A 27315-nucleotide genomic window follows, 5' to 3' on the forward strand; every position below is an offset into this window, starting at 1 on the left:
TAATGTTCCTGTAAAGTAGGCAGTCGTCTGCAGTGATGATTATATATTGATACAATTAATGCCATGATTTGGGCAATCATTACTCTACAAATTACCTATATATCAACGAACAAAAAATGTTTTTAACAGATGTAAAACAGTGAAGTTATGACATAGATAAAAACAAAATGCAGTTAAAACCGTTGATAACATTTGACACTTCGATACAGTGGTCAAATGTCATCTATACTATCTTAATGTCCTCTTTAAATGATCAAAACAAAAAGCACACATAAAATATTAGGATTTTTATTAGTCAAAGGGAAATAACTATGAATAAATACGTGTCACAAACAATCCAAACAAGCATTGGAAAACATGTCACTATCGAAATAACAGTAAAAAATAATTTGATACCTTTTAGTATGTACATACATTTTGTATACAGATGTCCCAAGAAGGGTGTCACTCAATATGTCATATTGAGCCAAAATCATATTTCACAGCAGGCGCGAATCCAGGAATTTGAAAGGGGGGGGGGGGGCAGTAATTTAGTGGTAATGCGAGCGTCACAGGCGCGAGCCGATTTTTTTTTTTTTTTTTTGGCGAGGGGTCTGGGGGCCAAAATTTCGGAAAAATGAAATGATTTTGCAATCTTTCGGGGATAAGATTTTCGATAAGCGGCCTTAGGACGGATTACTCTACAGGGCCAGACAGAGACCTTAGGACGGATTGCTCTACAGGGCCGGCCGAGACCTTAGGACGGATTGCTCTACAAGGCCAGCCGAGACCTTAGGACGGATTGCTCTACAGGGCCAGCCGAGACCTTAGGACGGATTGCTCTACAGCAACAGTTCGCAATCTTCTTTGTCTTAATTCAACGATTAAAGATAATTCTATCACAAAATATATATATTGCATAGTGCGCCAAAAATATTAACAATACATCTAGAAAACCAGTTTCTTAGTAGAATATAAATATAGTAAATCTCTCCGAGAGGTCCTGCTCTCCATGTAAAATATAATGATCAGTGTGATGTTCACTGGAGTGAATTTATAATTATACTACATACTGTTACAACACACATAATCATGTTCACTGTAGATTAGTAAATAAATTAATAATGGAAAAAATATATGTATACAAAGTAAAAATATGACATTCAATACATAAAACAGATAGTATTCATAGAAAAATATTATATTCAATAGTATATTATTAAAGAAACCTCCCTAAATCTTGTTTGATTATTTAGATATTTAAGATCGGAAGTTGATAATATGCATTAAGGGACTACATCAAAACATCAACATCTAGTTGATACATATCTACATTAATTAGTGGTAATAAGTTAAACACATTGAACAAATATTGAATATATGAAAGTATTGAACACTAAATCTCGTTTGATTATTTAAGTTATTTTAGATCGGAAGTTGATAATATGCATTAAGGGACTACATCAAAACATCAACATCTAGTTGATACATATCTACATTAATTAGTGGTAATAAGTTAAACACATTGAACAAATATTGAATATATGAAAGTATTGAACACTAAATCTTGTTTGATTATTTAAGTTATTTAAGATCGGAAGTTGATAATATGCATTAAGGAACTACATCAAAACATCAACATCTAGTTGATACATATCTACATTAATTAGTGGTAATAAGTTAAACACATTGAACAAATATTGAATATATGAAAGTATTGAACACTAAATCTTGTTTGATTATTTAAGTTATTTAAGATCGGAAGTTGATAATATGCATTAAGGGACTACATCAAAACATCAACATCTAGTTGATACATATCTACATTAATTAGTGGTAATAAGTTAAACACATTGAACAAATATTGAATATATGAAAGTATTGAACACTAAATCTTGTTTGATTATTTAAGTTATTTAAGATCGGAAGTTGATAATATGCATTAAGGGACTACATCAAAACATCAACATCTAGTTGATACATATCTACATTAATTAGTGGTAATAAGTTAAACACATTGAACAAATATTGAATATATGAAAGTATTGAACACTAAATCTTGTTTGATTATTTAAGTTATTTAAGATCGGAAGTTGATAATATGCATTAAGGGACTACATCAAAACATCAACATCTAGTTGATACATATCTACATTAATTAGTGGTAATAAGTTAAACACATTGAACAAATATTGAATATATAAAAGTATTGAACACTACTGAGATAGGTTAGCAATACTAATACAAAACCATAATGGAATAAGTTATATTGATTATCATAAAGTGTCAACATTACCCAGCAGATATATACACTTATCAGAACGAAAATAATCATATTTCAAGCTGCCATATTAAGAAGATAATAGTATATGATCATACATTTAATAAATTGGGGGAAAAGAAATAAAGTATTAATTGTTGTTTCAATTTTAGTACCAGGTATATATCAAAGAATCTCCATGCCTCCACATCTCTGTGCCTCCATGTCACTAAAACTTCATGTCATGCACAGTTTTTTTACTCTCCCACGCAATAAGCACCGTTTAAATAGCCTTTTGAAAATATTACGACACAGGAAAGTTTTAAGTACATTGTAAATTAGTTCCAAACACTTATATACACATTCACATGTTAGCAATAAGAGCTTTAGATTTGCCTGTAACACAATTCAATTTGTATATAATACTGTTATAATAAAATACTCTAAATTTAACTTCTCTGACAGCCAAAATGCATGGTCATAATTATGTAGGCGATTAAATGTACACAATATCGCCACTTTTATAGGAAACATTATTTGTAGACCAGTCCAAGCTCTAAGAATACAACTTACAAAATTTAAAAGTGGTCTGTACTAATCATATGTTTGTTAGGTTTAGACAAAACTTTTTGTGCGAAGTCCAGTAGATTTTCCTTTAGAAACCAGCTCTGGTCTCTGTGGTCAGATCCTACTGGGGGGTAAAATGCTGCTCGTCTGTGATTCTCCCTCCTCACAAAACAGATACGAGGATACACATACATGTCTAGGGGGTCCTCACCATCTGAAACACAGACAGGTATACATCATACATTTTTATAAACATTATAAATGACAATATGAGATGCGTTATTTTCTGTGTTTCCACTCACCCATAGCCACTGTCATTGAGTAGCCTTCAGGTACAAATCGCCGTGCCCAGCCCTTATAATCGTCAGCATCCACAGTGACCACCTGCATGTTATTATACAGCTCATACGCTACTGCTGTCAGCTCCTGTGTATATACATAAAGTCTTTTCTCAACCAAGAAAAAATTATAATCTAGCACATTATATTAACTTCAGTGTCAATATCTTTTATAACCATGACATTATGTATAAATAAATGTATACAAATACAATCAAAAATTCAATTAAATAAAGTGTCTTATTTCACAATGTCTTTTTTAGTATGTAATGCCAATTATAAACCTTGAAGAACTGTGAGTCTTCTGTGACATTTTGTCGGTGTACTAGGGCCATCATCACAGGTAGACTGTCCTCAGCCTTCTCACTGTAAAACAGAATTTCTTATCAGTAAGCTCAACAGTCTAAGGGGAGATAACTTAAATATATCCAAAGTCTTCCCATTGACAGAAAATATTATATATGTTTCAAAGTGCACGTGTTTAACACAATATTCCAAATGCAAGAAGCATAATGAATACTAAATTTAATTTTATCAATTGCTAAAAACATTAAACAAAAACTATGATTCATTTCTTTTAATATTGGTTAAGATATTACTAACCTGGAGTGGATGGAGAATATTTCTGACATGAGATACTCACATTGTGTGGAGGTCCAATAGCTACATGTATGATGTGAGATATTTACCTGGGATGGATGTGGACCAGATCAGACGTGAGATATTTACCTTCGGTGGATGTTGAATAGCTATGACCCGAGATACTTACCTTGGATGGATGTGAAACAGATCAGACGTGAGATGGGTGACTGGAAGTCTGGAGTGGTCCAGGGTGTAGGCCATGATGAGATTTGTACATGCCACATGGTCCTGTTCACACTTTGAGTTGGGTTTCAGGTTGTATCTGTAATGGTGTGTCCGTGGAGGGATCAAATTTAAACTCTTAATGATGACGAAGATTACTACACAATCTATTCTCTATAATTGTATCTAGATGTACATAGTCTGTATAATGTAACTGTACGTAAAAGAGTCACTTTTTAATACAATTCCATTGTACTTCAGTACATATTCATTCCCTACAACCTTAGCATAGATTTGTACTTTATATTTAGTGTGGACACCTTTGTCCCTGACACCTGATTTACTATAGCCATACACAATATGACCACCAAACCTAGGTAACGTATGACTTGTGAAGTGTAAATATATACGGTACATGTATTTACCTATGTGGTTTGTGAAACTTGTGTAGATTGGTGTCAGATTCGTCTTCCACTGTCTCTTCTAAACTTGTCCCCAGCTTCATAATGACTGCACTCACACCATCTCTTCTCTTCAGAATGACCTTAGATACAAAATTAACCAGTAATGTCCCTATTATGTCAACACATCCCCATAATGTCAACGCTTACCCATAATGTCAACACATCCCCATAATGTCAACACATCCAAAAAGTTCATATCAAAAACACCAAACCATCACCATAACCAGAAACTCTATGTTCCAGAACTTTTTGACCCTCCATCTCCCGAACCCTTTAACACAAGGTCTTTTATAGTGAATCATGACTGACTAAATCAAATAGCTATACTTACAGTGACTGAACCAAACAGCTACTAACAATGTCTAAACCAAACAGCTACTTACAATGACTAAACCAAACAGCTACTTACTATTTCTAAACCAAACAGCTACTCACAATGACTGAACCAAACAGCTATACTTACAATGACTAAACCAAACATCTACTTACAATGACTGAACCAAAAAGTTACTTACAATGACTGAACCAAACAGCTACTTACAATGACTAAACCAAACAGCTACTTACAATGACTAAACCAAACAGTTACTTACAATGACTAAACCAAACAGTTACTTACAATGTCTAAACCAAACAGCTACTTACAATGCCTAAATCAAACAGTTACTTACTATGTCTAAACCAAACAGCTACTTACAATGACTGAACCAAACAGCTACTTACAATGACTAAATCAAACAGTTACTTACAATGTCTGAACCAAACGGTTACTTGCAATGACTAAACCAAACAGTTACTTACAATGTCTAAACCAAACAGCTACTTACAATGACTAAACCAAACAACTACTTACAATGTCTGAACCAAACAGCTACTTACAATGACTGAACCAAACAGCTACTTACAATGACTAAACCAAACAGCTACTTACAATGTATTATAAGATTTTCAGTATCATTCTAATAAAAAGAACACTGTAAACTTTTTACCAAACAGAACATTGATATTGTAAATTCTCATTATATGTACAAGAAAAAACATGATCAGCCATTTTTGAAAACTTTTTCAGAAATACAATGTATTAGAGTTTGTTTTTACCTTGGAGACAATAACGTCCAAATCATCATTACCAAACTCGCGTGCTGGTATATCATTGTTGTATACACTGTGGCAGTGTACCTTCCCGTACAGCCGTTCACACACCAGCCGGAAACACTCGTAGGAATAATAATAGTCGGTACTCCTTTGGGGCGGGATGGGAAGGAAATCAGACTTCTTGGGCATCAAAACACCAAACAGACTCACATCATCTGACTGCGGAAAAGTGTGTACAAATACAGGTTAGCTGTTACAAGAGTGGGCAACGAACTATTCAATAAATCCTGACGCAAGAAATGTTTTACTTTAAATCATTAGATTTCTATTAGGTGGACTAGTACATGTATTAACCATCTCTTGTATGAGTCCAACCTCTTATCAAATCTTTTTATATCTTTATCTCCTGTTCAAAGAACACAACATTCAGGCCCTCACCTTAGCATCTGGCCAGTCAAACAGGTTGTCAGTAACGGCTGGAGTGGACACTCTGGCAAACCAGTCCATTATTGCATCATGCTGAAATAAAGTACACTCCCTATATAGAACTAAAGAAACATTTTAACCCCGTAACCCAGTCCAAATATTAGAAACTTTAAAGCCCTTTCACCTCAGGATCTTTTGACCAAAGATGGTTTAAAATGAAATTTGATTCAGTTAGTAATTTAACAGTGAACAGCATATGGCAGACAGCACATAAAGGAAGCTATCGAGCTAATAGTACATTTAATTAATACAATATAAGGATTTGACAGAAGCTGCCTTACAATAATCAGTGGATGACTGCCTAGTTTTGTGTCATTTAAATACTCCCCATAGGCTTAAGGCTTATGTGCTTATAGTAGCAGGTTTATAACATAATGCCACCTTACTTAAACATTACAACACAGATACTACAGTATCCAAAACAGTTGTCATATTTCACTTGTGTATATTAACAGTTTAAGGGTGATAGGAGAAAATATTTCCTTCTGAAAACCCTGTACTGTGTTGATTTAACAATATGGAATCCCGATTCCCCTTTTCAACACATGCTCACCAGTAATACACCATGGTAATCCAGGCGGACATAGTTGTCACTGTAGTGGGTAAGTTTGTCATCTCCAAGGCAGCGACTGCTGTGGAGCCACCCCAGCCCCCGAAAGGCTGTCACAGTTGGGTAACCGCGGATGTCAAGATTTTTACAAAGGAAATGGTCCACTGAACAGTTGACTAAGTACATTGAGCCACCTTCTGAAATGTAAATACAACTTAGGATGGAACCATGACTGTTGTAGTTAGATTATAAACCATACTTACTAAGGTTATTTATCATGTGGGGTGTTACATGGTCAAAACAACTATAAGGTGACGTGACAATGTCCTATAAGGAGCTCATCTGGTTATTCTGCGTATCAGATATGGTACAGAACATAAAGAGTACAATAAATGTAAATTCTAACAAAAGGCTTAAATCTGCTGCACCAGACCAGTTCAGATAATACCACTCAGGACTCACACATCTTAATAATCTACTCTATGTTATCACTGTTGACTTCATCCCCTCAATCACTCATTTGAAGTTCAAAAGATGTGAAATTTATATCAAATTAAAGTTTTAAGATTTTGCTACCTGAAAAATGATAATAATAAAAGAGTACACAGGTACTCAAAAGACAGTAACCCTGACATTCACAGTGGGTGTTTAAGTCCAACCTAGGGAATTCCCACCTTTTTTAACCTGTGGTCCTCCGTCATCCTATTTTCAGTAGGTGTGTATATTTTTGTTTTTCAGGTCATAAGACCTTACTCTTCATTCTAGTTATTATAGAAAGTACCTATTCCATATGTTAATTACTCAAGAAAATAACTACAAATCTCAGAAATACATTTTTGTTAGGGACTTGCCAATTGGTTCAGGTGAAACAGCAGCTGATTGGCTGATTTAGTTGTGCGAGTTCTTCAGAGGAATGTCAAAATATGTTTTACCAATGTAAAGGGGGACAATACTAACCTATAAACTTGACAGATTTTTCTAATTTTGTAAAAACAGGCATACTGTTCCTACAACTCCTGCACTCTGCCATGACAAAGACTACCTGTAATAAACAGAAGGTCATAGTTTATAACACAAATGGTACTGGTATTAAATATGTATCGGACAATGGCAGAGTGATTCATTTGTTAATGTGAAATAATTTAACTGGTTTAATGACACAGTACGGCAAATGTAATTGTAATTTATACATAAAAGGATGACTGATACATAGTATTTTGTACAAAGAGAAACAGGAATATATTTTGTAGTATCATTTTCCGTACCTGTATAAGTGATGGTAAATATGATTCAAGATCTCCATAATATACTCGTTACTGAGGCTTTAATTCTTTATACTCTTTATATCCCATACTAATGTATGTAGGCATGCCATTTTTTACACAATATTGGTAAGATTCTTCATTATAAGATTTATTAAAAGGTTGTGGTACTATCAAGCATTACTGAAACTTCTGAAGTCACTCTCCTGATTAAGGTTCAAATACAGTCCTCATACTAGCCAAGGGATAGATGTATAGACAGTGTGACAATACAGTTATAATACTTGATTGGCACCAATCATACATTGTCACCAATTATATCTAGTCACCAATCATATAGCAACTACTCTACAAAGTATCCTACTCACCAGAGCGACCTTGGTTACCTCCCCTGCCCACTCTCTGCCTCCAAGCATGGGGTGCTGAGGAGCATGTGACTTCTCTATGACATCAGACCAGTACTGACCAGTCAGCAGGGGGATATTTTCCACCTTGTCCAACTTTTTATTGACTGTCTCTGTTCCAAACTTGACAATAAATAGATATATTCACTTAGAAAATCTTGCATACATGTATGTTTCCAATTGATATAGTTTTAATGCTGAAAAAACTTTAAAATGTTAATAATAATTTAACTTATATCAATTTTGATCTAGACCTGTAATAATGAGCCACAGGCTTACTAAAAAGTAGCACATGTACCGGTGGGTGTGAGTAGCTCAATTAAACTACATCAAATAGATTGTTGGAATGTTAATATGAATTAAGTTGTATATTTTCATACCATATCATGCCAAAGTTTAATCTCTTCCTTTTTCTGCTCTGTCACAATCTTCCTCTTGGGTTTGACAGGTTTTACTTTTACTGGATCGTTGTCTGTTAAGTTATGAAATTGTTGAGAACATCTTGTTCCCAGTGGTCCCTCAAACAAATCGGAAACCTGTAACATGTCAAATTTACCAAACATTAGACATGATACTATCAGTTGTTCAACATATCTCTACAAATATCAACTGTGACCTTGGCACCATGACACAAACTGTTTTTCTTAACATTGAATCCATTTAATGATTAAATCTTGCTTTTGTTGATTCCATTGTTAGATTAACTAAGTTGGTCTTGAGAGAAATTCATGATAAATGGATACATCAAGTGTAAAGCCGTGTCATCAGAGCTCTGTTTAAGGGAAGAGATCTCACCTCCAGTGGGTTATAGCACTGAAGTGGATTGTATGGTATCTCCTGTCCCTCACCATCCACAAAACCCACAGTCTCACTGAGGATCTGGTGTAAGTTTAAGGGAGTAAGCCTCTTCTCTGATACTTTTATCTGAGTAATATTACCAGAGTTATCTGAAATTATAAGTTTACTATCATAAAAACAACAATCAGAGATGTTTATCTCAAATGTTAACATTAATATAATTTAATATCATAACATCTGAAATTTCTCTACTGTTAATGTTTGAAAAGAAATATTATTTTTGCAGAAGTGAGAAAGTGTAGTATATACTGTACATACAGGTGTAACAGTCATACAACACCTGTACACCTGTAGTATATACTGTACATACAGGTGTAACAGTCATACAACACCTGTAGTATATACTGTACATACAGGTGAAACAGTCATACAACACCTGTACACCTGTAGTATATACTGTACATACAGGTGTAACAGTCATACAACACCTGTAGTATATACTGTACATACAGGAGAAACAGTCATACAACACCTGTATACATGTACCTGTAGTATATACTGAACATACAGGTGAAACAGTCATACAACACCTGTACATCTGTAGTATATACTGTACATACAGGTGAAACAGGCATACAACACCTGTAGTATATACTGTACATACAGGTGAAACAGCCATACTGTACATACAGGTGAAACAGGCATACAACACCTGTAGTATATACTGTACATACAGGTGAAACAGTCATACAACACCTGTAGTATTTACTGTACATACAGGTGAAAGTCATACTGCACCTGTAGTATTTACTGTACATACAGGTGAAACAGTCATACAACACCTGTAGTATATACTGTACATACAGGTGTAACAGTCATACAACACCTGTAGTATATACTGTACATACAGGTGAAACAGTCATACAACACCTGTAGTATATACTGTACATACAGGTGTAACAGTCATACAACACCTGTAGTATATACTGTACATACAGGAGAAACAGTCATACAACACCTGTAGTATATACTGTACATACAGGTGAAACAGTCATACAACACCTGCACACCTGTAGTATATACTGTACATACAGGTGAAACAGTCATACAACACCTGTAGTATATACTGTACATACAGGTGAAACAGTCATACTGCACCTGTAGTATTTACTGTACATACAGGTGAAACAGTCATACAACACCTGTATACCTGTAGTATATACTGTACATACAGGTGAAACAGCCATACAACACCTGCACACCTATAGTATATACTGTACATACAGGTGAAACAGTCATACAACACATGTAGTATATACTGTACATACAGGTGAAACATCCATACAACACCTGTAGTATTTACTGTACATACAGGTGTAACAGTCATACAACACCTGCACACCTATAGTATACATACCCAGATAGTATAAAACAGCCATAGGAAATGACAAGGAAAATGTTGGATCAACCCATCTGAATAAGACTGAAAAATAAGCAGTAAAAATAAATGCACATGAAGTATCTAGATATATTCACAATGTATATATTAATGATCCACAGGTTTTGATACATTCAATAAAAGGTGAGTTTATATTTTTACAGAACAGATAGGTTTGATACTCACTTTTGTTTATGTCTGTCTCCTCTATGTTGACAAGTCCAAATCTAATATGCACTCCCATGTCTCCGAACTCCTCTACACTGTTTCGGAGCAGACGCAGATAAAGTTGGGTATGGTTCACGAAGCTTGAGTAGAACACAACCAGTGTTGGCACAAAGTTCCTTATGTTACTGACCATTTCTGACTGAAATCTGGCCTAAACATCAGTGATAAAAATTCAGAAAAAAGGTTTAAACTTTGATAAATAGACATCAACAATAACTATAAACTGCACCATTTCTAAATCAAACCTCACCTTAATATCAGCAGTTACAAAATTATATCATAATGAATTTCTTTGCTTTAAGAATTACAAGGCAGTATTGCTATATTTTGTCTTTTACTAGTTTTTATGTATAGAAGTGCCAGCTACTTACCATGTCATAGTGGGGGACACCAATGTTTCTAGTCAAGAGATACACGGCCAAGGTTTGTCGATTGGCGGCCACTCCTGACAACACTTTGATAGTAGCTGGACTCGTGTCTGCAGGAAACCATGAGACAGCAGAAATGTTTTACTGTAAACAGCTTAGCGGTAATATTATTTAGTAATTTTCTTTCTTAGGACAGTGTGCTAAATTATGATTGTTCTTGTCAAAGTTTTGATATACAATAAATGTAATGTTTTGTATTGCATATATTGTGGATGTATCAATGTGCATCTATTTAAATTTGATCTTGAAAATTTGAGTATGCAGAATTATGTACATTTACAATTTTTACTAACTTCTTTTAAGTGTATAATCTGCAACTCTGATACATAGCCAAGTATACAAGCATGGTAATATAGAGATACATGTATCTGATGATTTTGTCACTTCAGTTACAGCAACTAGAACACTAGACATGGGTATACAGCCAGAACACTAGACATGCGTATACAGCCAGAACACTAGACATGTGTTTTCAGCCAGAACACTAGACATGTGTATACAGCTACAACACTAGACATGTGTATACAGCTACAACACTAGACATGTGTATACAGCTACAACACTAGACATGTGTATACAGCTACAACACTAGACATGTGTATACAGCTACAACACTAGACATGTGTATACAGCTACAACACTAGACATGTGTATACAGCTACAACACTAGACATGTGTATACAGCCAGAACACTAGACATGTGTATATAGCTACAACACTAGACATGTGTATACAGCCAGAACACTTGACATGTGTATACAGCTACAACACTAGACATGTGTATACAGCTACAACACTAGACATGTGTATACAGCTACAACACTAGACATGTGTATACAGCTACAACACTAGACATATGTATACAGCTACAACACTAGACATGTGTATACAGCCAGATCACTAGACATGTGTATACAGCTACAACACTAGACATGTGTATACAGCTACAACACTAGACATGTGTATACAGCTACAACACTAGACATGTGTATACAGCTACAACACTAGACATGTGTATACAGCTACAACACTAGACTTGTGTATACGGCTACAACACTAGACATGTGTATACAGTCAGAACACTAGACATGTGTATACAGCTACAACACTAGACATTTGTATACAGCTACAACACTAGACATGTGTGTACAGCTACAACACTAGACATGTGTATACAGCCAGAACACTAGACATGTGTATACAGCTACAACACTAGACATGTGTATACAGCCAGAACACTAGACATGTGTATACAGCTACAACACTAGACATGTGTATACAGCTACAACACTAGACATGTGTATAAGCTACAACACTAGACATGTGTATACAACCAGAACACTAGACATGTGTATACAGCTACAACACTAGACATGTGTATACAGCTACAACACTAGACATGTGTATACAGCTACAACACTAGACATGTGTATACAGCTACAACACTAGACATGTGTATACAGCTACAACACTAGACATGTGTTTACAGCTAGAACACTAGATATGTGTATACAGCTACAACACTAGACATGTGTATACAGTCAGAACACTAGACATGTGTATACAGCCAGAACACTAGACATGTGTATACAGCCAGAACACTAGACATGTGTATACAGCTACAACACTAGACATATGTATACAGCTACACCACTAGACATGTGTATACAGCTACAACACTAGACATGTGTATACAGCTACAACACTAGACATGTGTATACAGCTACAACACTAGACATGTGTATACAGCCAGAACACTAGACATTTGTATACAGTCAGAACACTAGACATGTGTATACAGCTACAACACTAGACATGTGTATACAGCTACAACACTAGACATATGTATACAGCTACAACACTAGACATGTGTATACAGCTACAACACTAGACATGTGTATACAGCTACAACACTAGACATGTGTATACAGCTACAACACTAGACATGTGTATACAGCTACAACACTAGACATGTGTATACAGCTACAACACTAGACATGTGTATACAGCTACAACACTAGACTTGTGTATACAGCTACAACACTAGAATCAGAACACTAGAAATGTGTATACAGCTACAACACTAGACATGTGTATACAGCTACAACACTAGACATATGTATACAGCTACAACACTAGACATGTGTATACAGCAAGAACACTAGACATGTGTATACAGTCAGAACACTAGACATGTGTATACAGCTACAACACTAGACATGTGTATACAGCTACAACACTAGACATGTGTATACAGCTACAACACTAGACATGTGTATACAGCTACAACACTAGACATGTGTATACAGCTATAACACTAGACATGTGTATACAGCTACAACACTAGACATGTGTATACAGCTACAACACTAGACATGTGTATACAGTCAGAACACTAGACATGTGTTTACAGTCAGAACACTAGACATGTGTATACAGCTACAACACTAGACATATGTATACAGCCAGAACACTAGACATGTGTATACAGCTACAACACTAGACATGTGTATACAGCTACAACACTAGACATGTGTATACAGCCAGAACACTAGACATGTGTATACAGCTACAACACTAGACATGTGTATACAGTCAGAACACTAGACATGTGTATACAGTCAGAATACTAGACATGTGTATACAGCTACAACACTAGACATGTGTATACAGCTACAACACTAGACATGTGTATACAGTCAGAACACTAGACATGTGTATACAGCTACAATACTAGACATGTGTATACAGTCAGAACACTAGACATGTGTATACAGCTACAACACTAGACATGTGTATACATCTACAACACTACACAGGTGTATACAGCTACAACACTAGACATGTGTATACAGCTACAACACTAGACATGTGTATACAGCTACAACACTAGATATGTGTATACAGCTACAACACTAGATATGTGTATACAGCTACAACACTAGACATGTGTATACAGTCAGAACACTAGACATGTGTATACAGTCAGAACACTAGACATGTGTATACAGCTACAACACTAGACATGTGTATACAGCCAGATCACTAGACATGTGTATACAGCTACAACACTAGACATGTGTATACATCTACAACACTAGACATGTGTATATATCTACAACACTAGACATGTGTATACAGCTACAACACTAGACATGTGTATACAGCCAGAATACTAGACATGTGTATACAGCTACAACACTAGACATGTGTATACAGCCAGAATACTAGACATGTGTATACAGCTACAACACTAGACATGTGTATACAGCTACAACACTAGACATGTGTATACAGCTACAACACTAGACATGTGTATACAGCTACAACACTAGACATGTGTATACAGCTACAACACTAGACATGTGTATACAGCTACAACACTAGACATGTGTTTACAGCTAGAACACTAGATATGTGTATACAGCTACAACACTAGACATGTGTATACAGTCAGAACACTAGACATGTGTATACAGCCAGAACACTAGACATGTGTATACAGCCAGAACACTAGACATGTGTATACAGCTACAACACTAGACATATGTATACAGCTACACCACTAGACATGTGTATACAGCTACAACACTAGACATGTGTATACAGCTACAACACTAGACATGTGTATACAGCTACAACACTAGACATGTGTATACAGCCAGAACACTAGACATTTGTATACAGTCAGAACACTAGACATGTGTATACAGCTACAACACTAGACATGTGTATACAGCTACAACACTAGACATATGTATACAGCTACAACACTAGACATGTGTATACAGCTACAACACTAGACATGTGGATACAGCTACAACACTAGACATGTGTATACAGCTACAACACTAGACATGTGTATACAGCTACAACACTAGACATGTGTATACAGCTACAACACTAGACATGTGTATACAGCTACAACACTAGACTTGTGTATACAGCTACAACACTAGAATCAGAACACTAGAAATGTGTATACAGCTACAACACTAGACATGTGTATACAGCTACAACACTAGACATATGTATACAGCTACAACACTAGACATGTGTATACAGCTAGAACACTAGACATGTGTATACAGTCAGAACACTAGACATGTGTATACAGCTACAACACTAGACATGTGTATACAGCTACAACACTAGACATGTGTATACAGCTACAACACTAGACATGTGTATACAGCTACAACACTAGACATGTGTATACAGCTACAACACTAGACATGTGTATACAGCTATAACACTAGACATGTGTATACAGCTACAACACTAGACATGTGTATACAGCTACAACACTAGACATGTGTATACAGTCAGAACACTAGACATGTGTTTACAGTCAGAACACTAGACATGTGTATACAGCTACAACACTAGACATATGTATACAGCCAGAACACTAGACATGTGTATACAGCTACAACACTAGACATGTGTATACAGCTACAACACTAGACATGTGTATACAGCCAGAATACTAGACATGTGTATACAGCTACAACACTAGACATGTGTATACAGTCAGAACACTAGACATGTGTATACAGTCAGAATACTAGACATGTGTATACAGCTACAACACTAGACATGTGTATACAGCTACAACACTAGACATGTGTATACAGTCAGAACACTAGACATGTGTATACAGCTACAATACTAGACATGTGTATACAGTCAGAACACTAGACATGTGTATACAGCTACAACACTAGACATGTGTATACATCTACAACACTACACAGGTGTATACAGCTACAACACTAGACATGTGTATACAGCTACAACACTAGACATGTGTATACAGCTACAACACTAGACATGTGTATACAGCTACAACACTAGATATGTGTATACAGCTACAACACTAGATATGTGTATACAGCTACAACACTAGACATGTGTATACAGTCAGAACACTAGACATGTGTATACAGTCAGAACACTAGACATGTGTATACAGCTACAACACTAGACATATGTATACAGCCAGATCACTAGACATGTGTATACAGCTACAACACTAGACATGTGTATACATCTACAACACTAGACATGTGTATATATCTACAACACTAGACATGTGTATACAGCTACAACACTAGACATGTGTATACAGCCAGAATACTAGACATGTGTATACAGCTACAACACTAGACATGTGTATACAGCCAGAATACTAGACATGTGTATACAGCTACAACACTAGACATGTGTATACAGCTACAACACTAGACATGTGTATACAGCTACAACACTAGACATGTGTATACAACTACAACATTAGACATGTGTATACAACTACAACACTAGACATGTGTATATATCTACAACACTAGACATGTGTATACAGCTACAACACTAGACATGTGTATACAGCCAGAATACTAGACATGTGTATACAGCCAGATCACTAGACATGTGTATACAGCCAGAACACTAGACATGTGTATACAGCTACAACACTAGACATGTGTATACAGCCAGATCACTAGACATGTGTGTATATAGCTACAACACTAGACATGTGTATACAGCTACAACACTAGACATGTGTATACAGCTACAACACTAGACATGTGTATACAACTACAACATTAGACATGTGTATACAACTACAGCACTAGACATGTGTATAAATCTACAACACTAGACATGTGTATACAACCAAGACTTTTATATATCTCCCCTTCTTTAATGATTAAAAAACAGGTAACTAAAGAAAGGGAGTGTCACAACCAGACAGAGGAAAGATTGAAAAGAAAAGCATCCTCTTCCTCACCGACCTCTATGTTACTGTAGGTAGATACAAAAACATTCTGTAGCCAGAATGGTGTACAATGAGCCATCTAAAGACAATTAATCTGGTAGTTTTGGACAGAGGAAACTCAGGCTAGAAGACTCTCTTCACTTATATCCCTATCCTCCTGTATTATCATTTTAAACCATTTACATCAGCCTTATGTAGGACAATATTAGTAATAGTACGTACCATTTACATCATCCTTATGTAGGACAATATTAGTAATAGTACGTACCATTTACATCATCCTTATGTAGGACAATATTAGTAATAGTACGTACCATTTACATCATACTTATGTAGGACAATATTAGTAATAGTACGTACCATTTACATCATCCTTATGTAGGACAATATTAGTAATAGTACGTACCATTTACATCATCCTTATGTAGGACAATATTAGTAATAGTACGTACCATTTACATCATCCTTATGTAGGACAATATTAGTAATAGTACGTACCATTTACATCATCCTTATGTAGGACAATATTAGTAATAGTACGTACCATTTACATCATCCTTATGTAGGACAATATTAGTAATAGTACGTACCATTTACATCATCCTTATGTAGGACAATATTAGTAATAGTACGTACCATTTACATCATACTTATGTAGGACAATATTAGTAATACATACCATTTACATCATCCTTATGTAGGACAATATTAGTAATACATACCATTTACATGTACATCATCCTTATGTAGGACAATATTAGTAATACGTACCATTTATATCATCCTTATGTAGGACAATCATCCTTATGTAGGACAATCATCCTTATGTAGGACAATATTAGTAATACGTACCGTTTATATCATCCTTATGTAGGACAATCATCCTTATGTAGGACAATCATCCTTATGTAGGACAATCATCCTTGTGTAGGACAATATTAGTAATACGTACCATTTACATCATCCTTATGTAGGACAACCACAGCAGGTAATGTTTTTATATTGAATTTGTCTTTAAAAAGTCTGCAATAGATGGGAAAACAGTTAAATGCCCAGGGTGTGTGGTTAACAGATGAAAACACAGTCAGATACTGAGGATACTGAATTATCATATTATTTATCAATTCTAATATTACATTAAATAGTCTGAAATATAACAAAATTTGTTATGTTATTAAGTATGAATATACTTTGTACTGCAATATTTTGTTTTAAGAAAAAAGAATCAATATAATAAGATTGTCTGATTATACAAACATGACATACTTTAAATCTCTAGCATCTTCATGTACAATGAATGCCTTGGCACTAGACAACTTCTCTTTTTCCTAAAAATGAAAAAGTATATGCATAACATCAGGTATCAAACATTGCATTTCTTCCAGTGAAATTGCTAGAAAATATCAATGTAATCAAATTGATATATTCCAAGTATTTAATTAAGTAGCAAATTTTTATATTTTCAAATCATAATTATAATCATGCGGCATCAAAGACTTTTTGTTGAACTCTACTTCAGGTTAATAATTATCTCCCTTAGACTAGCTAAAGGTAAAGTATAATGCATTTAAGCTATGGGCAATATGATTCAAGGTTCATGGTACATGTACACAGTATATACCTGGTATGGTAAGAGAATTCATTTGACAAAAAAAAAAAAAATTAAAGTTCTCAGACATTTGATATCATTAGTAAATATACTTTGAAAGTGATATCCTCTATTTGGGCATGTTGAGCAGTGTTGGGGAAGGCAATGAGAACTGTGTTGAAATACTCCTGTGCATGCTCCACGGCCAAAATGGTTGCATCTTCCAGGTACTTGGCCTGCTTCAACACCTCAACATAAAAAATTGTTCTGGTTTTGTATTCTTTATATTATGAGGATGCACTTTATGTTACTTCACTGGTTTAATTATTAGAGAACAGTATAAAAACTTGTTTCATTATCTTTTTGCAATCGAAAGTATTCACAGAATCTTACATATAATCAGTTTTATAATTTCAGAGGCAAATTAACCATATGTATCGGAAATATTTCATCTGAGTAAAAAAGGCACTGACTGTCAATGTTATATTGAACTAACAATACCAGTAGGAGAAAACAATTTGATTGTGTTTTATATTCTATTATTAACAGCAATTTGTTGTGCATTCTTTCCATGTAAATGCAGTAAAACATGCAATATCGAAACATATGACATTGTAAACAATATTACACCAGCACATTAGTGTTTCTGTTTTCTCCTCACCAGTTTGTCCAGCCACTTGGACACAACCTTTGTTGAGTGTTTCCCACTGAACTCCTGATATGTGTGTTTCCCAGTGTAACATCTCAGTGTTGGGAAAGATGCAGGTCTCCGTACAGGGGGAAGAGTGATCTGGAATGAAAATTAAGAAGAAAGATGACATTAATATATCATTTATCAACAACACCTTAGTGGGGAGCAGTAGTTAAAGTTTTCACAGTATGATGTCATAGAGGTAAATTCCACTAAACTGAAATATCATAAGAGTACAAACAAGGAATGGTCATTAATTTTTTTTAATGAGATTATCACATTACCACAAATCTCTGCTCTCTTTACATTTTTTTGTTTTACATTTTGTTGTTTCTAATATTTCAAGAAGTTATGTTTTTAAAAAAATATATTCCAGCAGATTACTGTAGAATATTTGTTTTCATGACTTACTTCCTGTGACTTACAAAAGACTCTTAGTATAGAAGAGCATATCACTGATTTTATAACTTAAAATACTCTTATTCACCTTCTGAAATGAAAAAGAACCAAACCGCCACTTTTTGAACTTTTCTCCTCCTCCGTTTTCTTCCTTAACAACTAAAGATCTGACGATATCCTCGAGTCGTGTATCTTCATCTTGAATAAAGTGAGAAACAGTTGATCAATACTGTACAAGTAATAGAAATTCATGTATTATAAATATACATTGTTTTACATTAAAATGAATCAAGAAACAACCTTTATTAATTTATTTTTATGCTTACTGATGACATAATATTTCTATCAAAATGAACACAACCTGTAAGCTCTAACAATTAAACAAGAAATCCACACTTATTCTGTAGTTATGTATCTCAATCACTGTAAATGTATTTACCTGTTTTCCTGAACACAATACACAGGGGGTGATGTCTAGACAGCTCAACTTTCTCCTTCAGTGTACTGGACTCGTACACTTTTAACCTGTTGTATTCTATATAAAAAGAGTGATGGCATCACCTAGTATATATTTTATAACTATGATTTTTTTTTCAGTTCACAGATCAAACAAGTATATGTGAGAAGTCCAACTATTTCTGTAAGAGGAAAGTTCAAAGTTAAGTAATGTGTCTCCAACAGAGTTCTGACCAGGGACCATTGGTTTGCCAGTCTGCCATATAACTTACCTACATTGTACATTTGTAAATGTACAGTGTTTATACTGTGTATCATGTAATTTGTAATAGCAAGGAGTAATGAAAAATACCCTGCCCGCACTGGGCCTTGAACTAGCGACCTCTCACTCTCCAAGCAGACAACCTGCATACAACTAGACACTGGACTATAGTACATGTAAAGGGAAATTCCTGTTAGCCTGAGCTAGTAAGGTCAACTATAGTCTCCCCTTTACTCATTGACCATACAGATATAAAAAATAAAAAGCCTGTCACACCACTTCCAACTTTCTCATGCATCTCATATTTAGCATATATTACAACAACCTTAATTTGACTTCTGATCTGATCAGCAACTCGTTTATAAATATTGGTATTGGTATTGCAACATATAGCTGCACAGCATAATACATTAAGGATGTCTAGATACAGTGAAGGAGAAGCATGAGGATACAAAAATATTGCAGAAAAACTTGAATACCATGTGCAAGTGGAGTTAGGAATGACTAATGAAAATGCACCCAGATAAGTGCAAACACGTACACATTGGAATGTCTGAACCTGTCAAGTTATGTGTAATCTTAAAGATAAACAACTGCTATAACTATACAAAAAGTGAAAAAGATATTGGAGTTACTATAGAGTCAGACTTAAATTTTGAAATTCACATATTAGTAAGTGAAAAAGTGAAAAAAGCCAACTCAATGTTTGGTATGCTACAAAGAATTTTTCATTTTATCTACATAAAAGTGAAATTACCTACATAATGTCATACAGTCGTACGCGCAAGGACATGATTGAAGTATACACAAGATAGGTGGAGTATATGACAAGGAATGCTGTACCTCTTTAGAATTATGGTCAGATGTTGCCATCAAACACAGTGTAAGTGGAAATTCCAAAAACACTTTTTCCACAACAAGCAACTTCAGCACAAAGAAGACACTATATTTCACTATGAGAACATTTGGAACTCTCTACCAGAATCTGTGATATCCCCACCAAATACAAACTGTTTAAAAATACTCTAGATAAAATTTGGGGAAATCAAGATAAAGTTTATAATTATGAGTCTTCCATCAATATAACTGAATTGCCACATGTACATATTATGGTAATGTACATGTATGTATGATTTAGAGTGCAGTGAAGAGAATTGTTTAATCTTATACTGGAAACAACCACAGATACTGTAAAAGCATCACCTCAAGAGTTGGTAACATTCATGTACATTTTTGTATGTTAGACCACCTCAAATGGTGCAGCCTTAAGCTACATGTAAAATTGCTGATCGCAGAAAAGATGCACGACTGACCAGACTCTACAAAATATGTCATAGCACCTTAGGATCATCAAGACACTCATCAAATATTTTCCACACTATCCTCTGCAGATCGTCCGTGAGGAAAGAATCATTCTTTCCCCGGACAATGACTGATTCGAACTCATTACCACGGCACCGGTACTGTTATCAGCAGGCACAGTCTCCTCCTTCAAATCTGCAATCTCATCTATCAAAAAATAGCAATTCTGTTATCTCCATTTCTTACCACAACCATTCCATACATGACATAAACTTCAACCAGTTGAAGTTGGTCATTATTTGGTAGAAGTAGAAGATACCCTATTGGACTCGCACCATCATTTCCTTCCTTTTTGGACCTCTCAAAAAGACTGTCTGGACAAAAATGCCATACGTAAACATTTGGAAGAATTCTCATGTCGTCTTTAGTATCTATATAAATATATTGTACACGGTTTACCTGAGCACGTCATGCCTGGAAAGTGTGTCAACGAACTAATGAAGACAAGAAAGCCTACAAAGCGTCCATCACAACCCGCCATCTTGGAAATTTCAAAGGTGGGTAACTCGTGTCAATTTGCAAGGGAGATAACGCAGTGTGAAATCTAGTGTTAGGTGTCAAACAGCTAATTCAACCAATCAGCTGATGATTCTCCTGAACCAAGTCCCTGAAGAAAATGTGCTTCTTATTTTTGTAGCTGTTTTCCTGAGTAAATAACATGAAAATGGATACTTTCTACATTCGAGAATAAAGAGTAGGGTCCGGAAAATAAAAAAAGATAAACACTCCTAGTAAAAATAGAATAATGCAGGATTTAAGGTTGGGAAAAGGCGGGAATTCCCCAGGTGACGGTCCCTTTGTCCTGACCACTGTAAATATTAGGGTTACTGTCTTCCCAGTACTGGTGTGCTCTTATATGCTATCAAACCTATCCAATAACACATTTTTTCAGATAGAGAAATCTTCAAATTTTAAGTTGATATAAATTTCACATCGTTTGAACTTCCAATGAGCGGTTGTGTGGATGGAGTCATTGGTAATAACACATAGTGAAATAATTAGTTGTGTGAGACCTCTTGATATCAATAGTTTATCCTTCTCCTCATTTCCCACATTTTCTCGTCAGCTGAAAGGATGTAATGAATAAATGAATAAATAAAAAAATAAAAAAATAAATATTTTTTAATTGATAAATAGAAAAACAATTGTAAACCAACGTGAACAAAGATTTTAAAATTCTGCGCAAATGGTACATAGTATCAATGCATGTAATATATCAAGAAGCGCCTCCACCAGCGAATAGCTAAAAATTAACGGTGTAGAAGACTAATGGAATAAAGGTAAAGATATTATTTTGTGGGTTACAAATCTCCTGAATTTCAGATTTTGAAAGCAAATTAACAATGTCAATCATTCCATCCCAACCGCCATGATCACGCGTTTTGTCCTCAAAAACATAAAATACAATAAAACAATTACAGTCATTCCGGAATTAGACAATGATTATCCCATATGATAGGCTACATGGTTGTTTCGTTCCTGGACCAAAAACAACCAATGTACGATAGGACAAACAAAACAAAACAACTTAAGATGGGACATACAGTTGAGTGTAGACTAAAGGTTACACAAAGTGCACTCCGAGTGCACTCCGTTTGGACTCGGAGTGCACTCCATTTGGACTCCAGGTAAACTTGGAGTGCACTCGGAGTGCACTCCAAGTTTACCTGGAGTCCTATCAGGCCCCAATCCTATCCAATAATATTGTATGAAACAAAACAACCTACGATGGGACAAACAAAACAACCTACGATGGAACAGACAAAAAAACCTACGATGGGACAAACAAAACAACCTATGATGGGACAAACAAAACAACCTACGATGGGACAACATATCAACACCATTACAGACAATACCAATAGCTGACATGCCTCTTTTCTTAGGGGCTCCAATGAATCCCCTAAACAGGAGACAAAAGAAACCACTCCGACCCCTGCAGGGGAGGGGGTCCCCATAATTAGTCGCTTCTTACAGTGAGATACATCACAACGTTGTTACTATAATATGATATGGCTGGTTACGGACGTTAGGGCGGTGGCAATCATATGGTTGATTACGGACGTTAGGGCGGTGGCAATCATATGGTTGGTTACGGACGTTAGGGCGGTGGCAATCATATGGTTGGTTATGGACGTTAGGACGGTGGTAGTTATATGGTTGGTTACGGACGTTAGGACGGTGGCAATCATATGGTTGGTTACGGACGTTAGGACGGTGGCAATCATATGGTTGGTTACGGACGTTAGGACGGTGGCAATCATATGGTTGGTTACGGACGTTAGGACGGTGGTAGTTATATGGTTGGTCACGGACGTTAGGACGGTGGTAGTTACACTAAAAACTGTATATGGTTGGTTACGGACGTTACGGGACGGTGGTAGTTATATGGTTAGTTAAGGACGTTAGGACGGTGGTAATTACATGTATATGGTTGGTTACGGACGTTAGGACGGTGGTAGTTATATGGTTGGTTACGGACGTTAGGATGGTGGTAGTTATATGGTTGGTTACGGACGTTAGGATGGTGGTAGTTATATGGTTGGTTACGGACGTTAGGACAGTGGTAGTTATATGGTTGGTTACGGACGTTAGGATGGTGGTAGTTATATGGATGTATCTGTATGATCGGTTAAGGACTCCAGGACTGTATGGGTGTACATTGTAAGGACGGAGGATATGGATTGTTGAATTTCAATTTCAAAACATTTTATTGACACATAAGGACAATAGGATTGGACAGCAGGCAAAGCCTATATAAGTCCTCTCCCAAAACAGTAACATACACAATGGTACAAACATGGACATAATAAAACACATTACATATTACAATCTCAATGCTTAACAAAGAGACATCTCCATTAGATTAGTATTAATTTTGTTTTATGAAAGGAATACTCTAACCTTTTTAAATAGGTAAGACAATATTTAAAGCAAAAAGACAGAATAGGCATTTATTTCCTTATTGAATAAATTTTAACAAACTGTATGGAATAAACATCTGATGATATTGAATTTCCTTATCCCAACAGATACAGGCCACATAGTCCATTTCATCATCACACTGGCCATCCACTGATGAAATTTTAGAAATTCTATATCACCAGATAGTTTATATTGTTTGGGTTAAAGGTTAAATATAAAGTTTGAAATGATTATTTGACTGAGAATAGTATTTAACAGGAGCTGCCTCACAATATTTACATGTAGGTAGAAATATATATATTTTTGACCACCAAGCCACACTCTCCATAGTAAACAACCATATGACTTATATATAGAAAAATATAGGCAGAAGCAGGAAGTAGCATTAAATTATATGGTATCAGTTTCCTGGTATCAATATATATATACAATCTTTGTAAAAATGTATTCATTACTACTAGTATATCATAATTAATATACAAAATGTACATCATTTTTATTTATATCTCACTACACATGCATATTTTGCATGGATTGTTGAAGTTAATATATGGGTGGTTGGTTACAGACGTTAGGACTGATACTAATATGGGTGGTTGGTTACAGACGTAAGGACTGATGTTATTGTAGGTGGTTGGTTAAGGACGTTAGGGCTGATGTTATTGTAGGTGGTTGGTTAAGGACGTTAGGCTGATGTTATTGTAGGTGGTTGGTTACAGACGTTAGGCTGATGTTAATAAGGGTGGTCGGTTAAGGACGTAAGGACTGATGTTATTGTAGGTGGTTGGTTAAGGACGTTAGGGCTGATGTTATTGTAGGTGGTTGGTTACAGACGTTAGGCTGATGTTAATAAGGGTGGTCGGTTAAGGACGTAAGGACTGATGTTATTGTAGGTGGTTGGTTAAGGACGTTAGGGCTGATGTTATTGTAGGTGGTTGGTTACAGACGTTAGGCTGATGTTAATAAGGGTGGTCGGTTAAGGACGTAAGGACTGATGTTATTGTAGGTGGTTGGCCACGGATGTACATTGTAAGGACGGATGCTGTATGGATTGCTGGAGTTGATATAAGGGTGCTTGGTTTCGGACTCAAGGATGGGGTTATTTGTATGGATTATTAGATTATATATGCATTATGGTATCCAAAAGGAAGCCAAAATGGTGGTGTAAGTAAAAAATATATGTGACTAATGGCTTGTTGATTTCAATCCTATTTCCGCACCACATACGGGTTTTTACAATATCTCAATATCTAACGGCACCACAAACGTGAAATCCGTGTCATTAGTGACCGGGTTTACATTCTACTGGACAGGGAGATGTCAACCTAGCCTCGTATACCTACTTTACGAATTAGTTATGTCATAACTTGCAATACTTGGCCGATTTGTTTATGTGAATTCTAGTTGGAAAGTATTAAAAATACAATTTCAAAAATCCTTGTCCGGTTTTCTCTACCGGGGATTTACTTCCTTTAATACTATAATACACATATAATATGTACCTTGGGTTAGGACCTCGTGCCAGGTCCCTGTTGTATCGCGATATGACACATGATACTGAGTGTCTACCTGTGATACGTATCCACACTATCTGATTACTGAATGAAACAGTCTACTATTTCTAGCCTCGCGTTATCAACAAGTGGATGATCAGAAGTAGGGCAGATAATGTCATTTTCATCTGTTTAGGTATGCACATGACAATTGATAAAGCGCTACCAATACCTTGACATGTTCTACAAATGTACCTGTTGACGTCATCTCTAGAAAACAGAAAGCCAGAGCTCATCCGTCTGATCAAACATACAAACTATCCCGGAACAACGAATTAGTTATCGTATCAAACATCCAAACTATCCCGGAACAACGACTTAGTTAACATATCAAACATACAAAATATCCCGGAACAACGCCTTAGTTATCATATCAAACATACAAAATATCCCGGAACAACGCCTTAGTTATCATATCAAACATGCAAACTATCCCGGAACAACGACTTAGTTAACATATCAAACATCCAAACTATCCCGGAACAACCACTTAGTTATCATATCAAACATCCAAACTATCCCGGAACAACGACTTAGTTAACATACAAATGTATCAAACATCCAAACTATCCCGGAACAACGACTTAGTTATCATATCAAACATCCAAACTATCCCGGAACAACGACTTAGTTATCATATCAAACATCCAAACTATCCCGGAACAACGACTTAGTTATCATATCAAACATACAAACTATCCCGGAACAACGACTTAGTTAACATATCAAACATACAAACTATCCCGGAACAACGACTGTATGCCAATTTATGACATTTTTGACATCTGCGTCCGGACAAATAATCGACCGATTTTTATCCATGACAAACGAACGAGCCATTTCCTGGCGGTGAATATTTTCGTTGTTGATGTTGAATAAAACTGAAGCTTATGATTGTCCTCGGCGCATTGAGTTCAATAGAACAACGACAGCATGGCACACATTTGATTTGGTAGTAAAGATGGGTTGTTTTTTGTTTGTTTTTAAATTATCGTTTCCTTGCCAAAAAATTAATAGGGAAAGTTACGGCAAGCGTAGTTATGCGTCAGTGCCTAAAATAGATATATATTTATATACTATTATCTCAGGTATCTTTCTAACCAACATTTTGATATAAATCTGATTATTAATTACCGATGATATCTTTTACATATATTGCATCCTTTATACATATTTTCATATTTGTTAGATGTATC

The 27315-nt window shown here is 35.5% G+C and overlaps 1 protein-coding gene across 3 annotated transcripts; it reads right to left on the reverse strand.

The window, feature by feature from the left end:
• Window positions 1-272: 272 nt before the first annotated feature.
• On the reverse strand, window positions 273-22129 carry LOC117325157. Of its 3 annotated transcripts, XR_004532154.1 has the most exons (23): window positions 22041-22129; window positions 20001-20096; window positions 19650-19759; window positions 19133-19261; window positions 18585-18719; window positions 18150-18211; window positions 17836-17906; window positions 11045-11151; window positions 10632-10824; window positions 10425-10490; window positions 9005-9156; window positions 8590-8745; window positions 8174-8332; window positions 7501-7585; window positions 6547-6740; window positions 5946-6026; window positions 5511-5726; window positions 4374-4492; window positions 3914-4048; window positions 3429-3510; window positions 3109-3232; window positions 701-3020; window positions 572-664 (listed from the first exon to the last, which is right to left on the reverse strand). XR_004532154.1 is itself a non-coding variant. In XM_033881138.1 (22 exons), the coding sequence occupies exons 1-22, from the start codon at window positions 22120-22122 to the stop codon at window positions 2818-2820; spliced, it is 2757 nt and encodes a 918-aa protein (XP_033737029.1). In that variant the 5' UTR covers window positions 22123-22129; the 3' UTR covers window positions 273-2817. The 3 variants fall into 3 exon arrangements, 2 of the variants coding, with proteins under 2 accessions (XP_033737029.1, XP_033737030.1); XM_033881138.1 differs by having other exon boundaries at window positions 273-3020; XM_033881139.1 differs by lacking the exons at window positions 572-664; window positions 3109-3232 and having other exon boundaries at window positions 2875-3020.
• Window positions 22130-27315: the final 5186 nt, after the last annotated feature.

Source organism: Pecten maximus, chromosome 4 (assembly GCF_902652985.1).
Source record: "Pecten maximus chromosome 4, xPecMax1.1, whole genome shotgun sequence".
Taxonomy (NCBI): Eukaryota; Metazoa; Mollusca; class Bivalvia; order Pectinida; family Pectinidae; genus Pecten; species Pecten maximus.

Coding starts and splice junctions, on each gene's coding strand:
- LOC117325157 (XM_033881138.1), bottom strand. CDS start 22,122: ATGGCGGGTTGTGATGGACGCTTTGTAGGCTTTCTTGTCTTCATTAGT. Junction 20,097..22,040: donor TCCAGGCATGACGTGCTCAG/GTAAACCGTGTA, acceptor CTTTTTATATAG/AATACAACAGGTTAAAAGTG. Junction 18,720..19,132: donor CCAAGTGGCTGGACAAACTG/GTGAGGAGAAAA, acceptor TTTTATGTTGAG/GTGTTGAAGCAGGCCAAGTA.